The 7,796-nt window shown below is 41.8% G+C and overlaps 1 protein-coding gene across 2 annotated transcripts in view; it reads right to left on the bottom strand.

The window, feature by feature from the left end:
* The window catches only part of LOC110497384 (polypeptide N-acetylgalactosaminyltransferase-like 6), a 231,440-nt gene that overhangs the window by 174,770 nt on the left and 48,874 nt on the right, over window positions 1–7,796 (bottom strand). For both annotated transcript variants that reach the window (XM_021573463.2, XM_021573464.2), the window contains exon 3: window positions 2,918–3,026. In XM_021573463.2, coding sequence (XP_021429138.1) covers window positions 2,918–3,026 — 109 coding nt within the window. The remainder of the gene's footprint in view (window positions 1–2,917; window positions 3,027–7,796) is intronic.

The following is a 7,796-nucleotide window of genomic DNA, read 5'->3' as shown; positions in this document are numbered from 1 at the left end:
GTTATCCCTGAAAACACTCCTGGCGTGGCAAACATGCGGTTAATGTACACTGACAGCTGGCTTTGTTTGATGTACGGAGAGGATGCAGAAAGGAAAACAATGACATTCTTAACGAGAGGCTTTCCTTTTGATGTGTGAGCGAGACCGAGGGAAACATGGAAAGTTTCCAGGACGAGTACAAAAGAGGGAAATAGAAAAATCTTTGTTTTTGTAAAATATTAAATGGATTTGGAAGCGGGAGGTGGGAAATATTTTGAGGGTGCCGTCTGCCAAGTAAAGGCTTGTGTTTCAAGTAGGTATCGTATGCCACAATCTTAGAGTCGGCTGGAAATAGGATGAAACGAAACCCACGTCCCTGTCCTCTCATAAACACAATTCATTTTACGTCCTTCGCCAAAACCAACGCTAATGAATAAATCCCTTGCTAAGTTTTACATCGTTCATAATTTCTCTCGTCAACGTGAATTATACATTGACATAAGCAGTGATCCCTCTCAATAATGCGGTGAGTTCAATAACTCTACTGTGAGTATTGTTGGCCGCTGGAAGCTCATTTTCCACGGTACATAATTATTGAAACACTACACCCACAACTCAGGGCAGCCAAGCTCACAGGAGGGAGGTGAAAAACCAAGCAAATGAAATATTCCAATCCAGCACACCCACACATTAATGTTCAATAGTAATGGATTTCCATTCCATCGGTTCACTCGGAAGGGGCTTGATTTTCGAAACAATGGCGGTTCAAAAAACTAAAGTAAAACATGGACAAAGTGCACTCCCCCAATTTCCCTGCTGACAGAACATGTAAATGGATGCTTTTAAAAGGCATAATGGGAGAGACAATATATAGAGAAAATCACTTAATTGGTTTAACACATGAATCATTCCTACATGCTGTTCAATGGGGTTAGATTTTCCACAGCTTCCTGGTTGGGGGATGGTGGTGATTATGAGTCTGTATTCACAAAGAGTCTCAGACTAGGATCATTTTATCCTTTTAGATCATAATTAATAAGAGGTCATGGACAAGGGGGACCTGATCCTAGATCAGCACTCCTACTCGGAGACACTATTTGAACGCAGGCCCTGTTCTGTAATCACTAATCTATTCACAACAGAGATGGGCTAGAGGCTGACGTCTACTTGATTGAGAGATGCTCAACATTTAATTAACAGGCCCATCACAGTACAATGATGTTGATTACCAGCACTGCAGCTTTATAAGTGCTTAATACACATGCCTACAATTCATTATACAGAGCATTTGTATAACTGCTTTAGATTCGTAAGTGGTTAATGCATATAGTAGACTACACTTTTCCCATCTGACATACGCAAGAAAAACAGGGGAAAATGTATTACTCACCCCTGGGTTTCATGCACTGATGAGCTATAATCAGCTTGATTCATCCAAAATGAATAGAAAACTTTTTATCATGGTCGCCGCAAACGTACAATCGAGGCTCAACAGATGGTGTGGTACATATGTGGTGGAGGTCTGGTGGGACAATGACCATGCATCATGATCTGACCAGACAGGAGGGCAGAGGGGGCAACGTTCAGGATTTAGGCAGCCATATTGTAGGGTTACGTGATGTGACAGGTCTGCCACCCTAATGGCACGCTATTCCATACATAGTGCACTACTTTCGAAGAGGGCCCATAGGGGAATGTGGGGAATAGGGTGCCATTTAGACAGAAGCCCTGTTTGACGTCTCTGTTTTAGTCTGGTAGCAATTCAACTTAGTCTAATCTGGCTAATGACTTTATTTAATACTCTGAAGTCTGCATGCATTAGAATTTACAGCCGAGTTCCGCAATTCCAGAAGCTGTAAAAGTGTTCTATTCTCCATTGTTGCCTGGTCATTAATACTGCCTCTGACATGTTTATCTACAGTTGACATGAACCCCTGACCGAAATAATATATTTCCTGTCTGGCATTGATGATTTATCCAGCTTGGCTTCAAATGTTTCCCAGTTCTGGGGTACGTTCCAAAACCCACCTTATTCCCTATATCGTGCACTACCCAGAACTGGTCAAAAGTAGTGCACTCTGTAGGAACTAAGGTTCCGTTTGGGATGTAGACTAGGTCTCTACCAGGATGGGACTATTGAAATCTATCTGCTAAAATATTAAAGCTTTAACTGGCAATGGCACAGAGATTTAACCTTAAGGGGGCCAAGACTGAAAATACTTAAGTTTCAAATAGAGCTCTTTTTGACTGATGCTGTAACTGCACAGCGGCAGGAAGGAGACACAGATACTGTGTTTGGATTAGGAGAGGAACATTGGGTCTCTGCCTCTCTGCTCTTTACTTGACATTTATGTAATGAATGGAAATAGAAATAGCTGGGTTACTGTATGTGTGGACACAATCATTTCTGGCCCGAACACCCCTCCCCCAGATTTTTCTTGTATGAATAGTGGATACTATTAGCTTGTCTGCCAGTGACCTTTTCTAATTAATGTAAATCTGAATTGAGATCGTGGTACATGTTCTCACTTAGCTAAGGGTTAGTCTTGCCTCTACTTTGGTGGAAACAGACAATAATGAGTTCTTTTTTTATATGTCTCAAATGGAAATGCATTTGTCCAGCATCTGGGCTCCCGTTGCTCAAGAAGCAGAGCTAAAGCGAACATTATCAAATAGACCAATATGACTTACAAAGTTACTGTCCAGTACCTACAGTACCTTAATAATACACTTACAGCCTTGGAAAACAATCTCCCCTTTCCCTTCATGGAAACCATCACAGTAAATCATGATAAAGAGAGACTTGGTTAAGGTTCTTTATGTAGACATTCGTTACGTGAGGTCTCAGCTTGCTCACTGTGTGCAGAGTGAAAACTCTTTAGCTACAGGAGGTGTAGTGATTGTCTGTGGTTTCCTGTGAGTTGTCTGTGAGACGTACCGACACGCAGTTCATCTCTCCTGATGCTCTCGTTATCATGCCAGTCTCTCCTCCTCAAGCCGTCCGTCCAGGTGTAAATGTGTCCTTCGCTCAGCCCCAGCGAGAAGCCCTGAGAAAGAGGAGAGGAGGAAGAGGGTGGGGGACAATTCCATCATTCCATCATCGCCCACTCTGAGAGATTAAACGCTGTAATTCAGTGTGAGCCTCAGCCAAACAGTAATATCAAATCAAATCAAATGTATTTATATAGCCCTTCGTACATTAGCTGATATCTCAAAGTGCTGTACAGAAACCCAGCCTAAAACCCCAAACAGCAAGCAATGCAGGTGTTGAAGCACGTTGGCTAAGAAAAACTCCCTAGAAAGGCCAAAACCTAGGAAGAAACCTAGAGAGGAACCAGGCTATGAGGGGTGGAACCAGGCTATGAAGAGAAAGGTAAAACACTTACATTTTGATAGAGCGTTCAGCCCTGATAATTTAACTGACCATCATTTCTATTCATTCTCCCTTCACTCCATCAACAGTCGAACATGTGCTGATTCTAATATTTTTAAATGTTTTCTTCTATATGAATGACATTTGAATTCAACTGTCAAAAATAATGTATGCATGAACGAGCCTGAAGTGACTTCAAATTGCTCTCTAAAGTGCTTCCCAGTGCAACAAAAGCTAGTAATAATTCAGATACCCTAAGCTTTGTTCTGCTTTCTGTTTGCTTTCTGTGAATTTTGAAGGTTGCCTTGGAGGTTCAGAGAAATAATTGCCTTTAACCTGGACTTTAGCAGGGAGCTTGCTGCAAACACAAATACAGTCAATGTTTTTTGCTGTACATTCATCTAATGTCATTGAACACTGGTTACTTTAATAATGTTTACAAACTGTTTTACAAACTTCATATGAATATACTGTATCCTAGTCAAGGCTCATCCTATATAACTACTGCTGTACAGTCGTGGCCAAGTTTTGAGAATTGCACAAATATAAATTGTCACAAAGTTTGCTGCCTCAGTTCGTATGATGGCAATTTGCATATACTCCAGAAGAGTGATCAGATGAATTGCAATTAATTGCAAAGTCTCTCTTTGCCATGCAAATTATCTGAATCCCCAAAAAACATTTCCACTGCATTTCAGCCCTGCCACAAAAGGACCAGCTGACATCATGTCAGTGATTCTCTCGTTAACACAGGTGTGAGTGTTGACGAGGACAAGGCTCTGTCATGCTGATTGAGTTCGAATAACAGACTGGAAGCTTCAAAAGGAGGGTGGTGCTTGGAATCATTGTTCTTCCACTGTCAACCATGATTACCTGCAAGGAAACACGTGCCATCATCATTGCTTTGCACAAAAAGGGCTTCACAGGCAAGGATATTGCTGCCAGTAAGATTGCAACTAAATAATCCATTTATCGGATCATCAAGAACTTCAAGGAGAGCGGTTCAATTGTTGTGAAGAAGACTTCAGGACGCCCAAGAAAGTCCAGCAAGCGCCAGGACCGTCTCCTAAAGTTGATTCAGCTGCGGGATCGGGGCACCACCAGTACAGAACTTGCTCAGGAATGGCAGCAGGCAAGTGTGAGTGCATCTGCCCGCACAGTGAGGCGAAGACTTTTGGAGGATGGCCCGGTGTCAAGAAGGGCAGCAAAGAAGCCACTTCTCTCCAGGAAAAACATCAGGGACAGACTGATATTCTGCAAAGGGTACAGGGATTGGACTGCTGAGGACTGGGGAAAAGTCATTTTCTCTGATGAATCCCCTTTCCGATTGCTTGGGGCATTCGGAAAAAGACTTGTCCAGAGAAGACAAGGTGAGCGCTATCATCAGTCCTGTGTCATGCCAACAGTAAAGCATCCTGAGACCATTCATGTATGGGGTTGCTTCTCAGCCAAGGGAGTGGGCTCCCTCACAATTTTGCCTATGGACACAGCCATGAATAAAGAATGGTACCAACACATCCTCCGAGAGCAAATTCTCCCAATGATCCCGGAACAGTTTGGTGACGAACAATGCCTTTTCCAGCATGATGGAGCACCTTGCCACAAGGCAAAAGTAATAACTAAGTGGCTCGGGGAACAAAACATCAATATTTTGGGTCCATGGCCAGGAAACTCCCCAGACCTTAATCCCATTGAGAACTTGTGGTCAATCCTCAAAACCGACAAATTCTGACAAACTCCAAGCATTGATTATGCCAGAATGGGCTGCCATCAGTCAGGATGTGGCCCAGAAGTTAATTGACAGCATGCCCAGGTGGTTTGCAGAGGTCTTGAAAAAGAAGGGTCAACACTGCAAAAATTGACTCTTTGCATCAACTTCACGTAATTGTCAATAAAAGCCTTTGACACTTATGAAATGCTGACATCTGACAAAAATGTCTGAGGAACTGAAGCAGCACACTTTGTGGAAATGAATATTTGTGTCATTCTCAAAACTTTTGGCCACGACTGTTCTATTCATATACTGTCCTAACTGTCTCTACACACAATTCACATACATACAGCACCAGTCAAACGTTTGGACACTCCTATTCATTCAAGTGCTTTTCTTTCTTTTTAGTATTTTCTACATTTGATTTATTTTACCTTTATTTAACCAGGCAAGTCAGTTAAGAACAAATTCTTATTTTCAGTAAGGGCCTAGGAACAGTGGGTTCACTGCCTGTTCAGGGGCAGAACGACAGATTTGTACCTTGTCAGCTCAGGGGTTTGAACTCGCAACCTTATGGATTCATGTAGTAACCAAAAAAGTGTAACCAAAAAACAAATCAAAATATATTTTATATTTGAGATTCTTCAAAGTAGCCATCCTTTTCCTTGATGACAGCTTTACACACTATTGGCATTCTCTCAACCAACTTCATGAGGTCGTCACCTGGAATGCATTTAAATTAATAGGTGTGCCTTGTTAAAAGTTAATTTGTTGAATTCCTTTCCTTCTTAATGCGTTTGAGCCAATCAGTTGTGCTGTGACAAGGTAGGGTTGGTACACAGAAGATTTGGTAAAAGACCAAGCAAAGAGAAACAACAGTCCATCATTACTTTAAGACATGAAGGTCAGTCAATATGGAACATTTCAAGAACTTTGTGCAGCCACAAAAAACATCTAGCTCTATGATGAAACTGGCTCTCATGAGGACCGCCACAGGAAAGGAAGACGCAGAGTTACCTCTGCTGCAGAGGATACATTCATTAGAGTCACCAGAAATTGCAGCCAAAAGAACTGCTTCACAGAGTTCAAGTAACAGATACATCTATCTCAACATCAACTGTTCAGAGGAGACTATGTGAATCAGGCCTTCATGGTTGAATTGCTGCAAAGAAACCACTACTGAAGGACACCAATAAGAAGAGGAGACTTGCGTAGGCCAAGAAACACAAGCAATAGACATTAGACCGGTGGAAATTTGTCCTTTGGTCTGATGAGTCCAAATTTGAGATTTTTGGTTCCAACCGCCGTGTGTTTGTGAGACGCAGAGTAGATGAATGGATGATCTCTGCATGTGTGGTTCCCACCCCACCGTGAAGCATGGAGGAGGTGGGGTGATGGTGTGGGGGTGCGTTGCTGGTGACACTGTAAGTTATTTATTTAGAATTCTATTTGACCAAGAAGGACAGTGATGAAATGCTGCATCAGATGACCTTGCCTCCACAATCACCCGATCTCAACCAAATTGAGATGGTTTGGGATGAGTTGGACCGCAGAGTGAAGGAAAAGCAGCCAACAAGTGCTCAGCACAAGACTGTTGGAAAAGCATTCCAGGTGAAGCTGTTTGAGAGAATGCCAAGTGTGCAAAGCTGTCATCAAGGCAAAGGCTGGCTACTTTGAAGAATCTAAAATCTAAATATATTTAATAAACACTTTTTCTGGTTAGTACATGATTCCATGTGTGTGATTTCATCGTTTTTATGTCTTCTTCACTATTATTCTACAATGTAGAAAATAGTAAAAAATAAAGAAATATTTATTTACATTCCTGACTCTAACATTACTCAATCTGATGTCTTAATTTCTTGTTCTTTTATTTTACTTTTGGATTATGTGAGCATTGTTATTGTATTGCTAGATGTTGCTGCATTGTTGGAGCTAGAAACATACGCATTTTGCTGCAATGGCGATAACATCTGCAAAACTGTGTACGTGACCAATAAACTTTCATTTTATTTGAAGTCATAACCGGAGGGGGAAGAATAAGCTTTTATGAAATTCTACTTTTAAAAGCACCGTGGCGCAGAATAGGGCTTCGTAATCTCTCCTTCTCTCTCTCTCTCTCACACACACACAGACACACACACACACACTCCTGATATGATAAATCTCAAAGGTGTGTATGATCATATTAGTCATCGCAGGGCAGGCAAAATGTTTCCCTTCCTGGTTTGATATCTTTTGAGGATTTAGGAGTCGTCGTTACGCCAAAGTGGCTAACTGCCAAGCCCTGAAAAAAATCTATGCATTTACAGTCTTTTCTGATCATAGAAATGGGAGAGAAGAGGAACACTGCAATTACCTCACGGGGTATCTACCGAAAAAGACCCATTGACAAATGGGTTAAAGAGGACCATTATGTGTCCTGTCTGTTTCCAAAAGCTGCTGAAAAGTGGCCCTTTCGAGGCCCTGCATCATTTTATTTCTCAAGAGATGCTGAAGTATCATGGCATGTAGGTGGAAATGTGGTTATTGTGGTTCAAATGGACCCCTCACCAAATGGATCCCTCACAAATGGACCCCTATAGTACTTTGCCTCAGAAGAGCTGACTTTTCAGCAGCTTTTGGAAACAGACAGGGCACCAGAGTCATAACGATCCACTTTAACCCTTCCCATTTGTCAATGGGTATTTTATGTTCGATTCCCTGAGGAGTAATTGAGGTGTTTCTCTTCTC

Source organism: Oncorhynchus mykiss, chromosome 19, assembly GCF_013265735.2.
Source record: "Oncorhynchus mykiss isolate Arlee chromosome 19, USDA_OmykA_1.1, whole genome shotgun sequence".
In the NCBI taxonomy this organism is placed as follows: Eukaryota; Metazoa; Chordata; class Actinopteri; order Salmoniformes; family Salmonidae; genus Oncorhynchus; species Oncorhynchus mykiss.
This window is presented reverse-complemented; position numbering and strand designations above follow the sequence as displayed.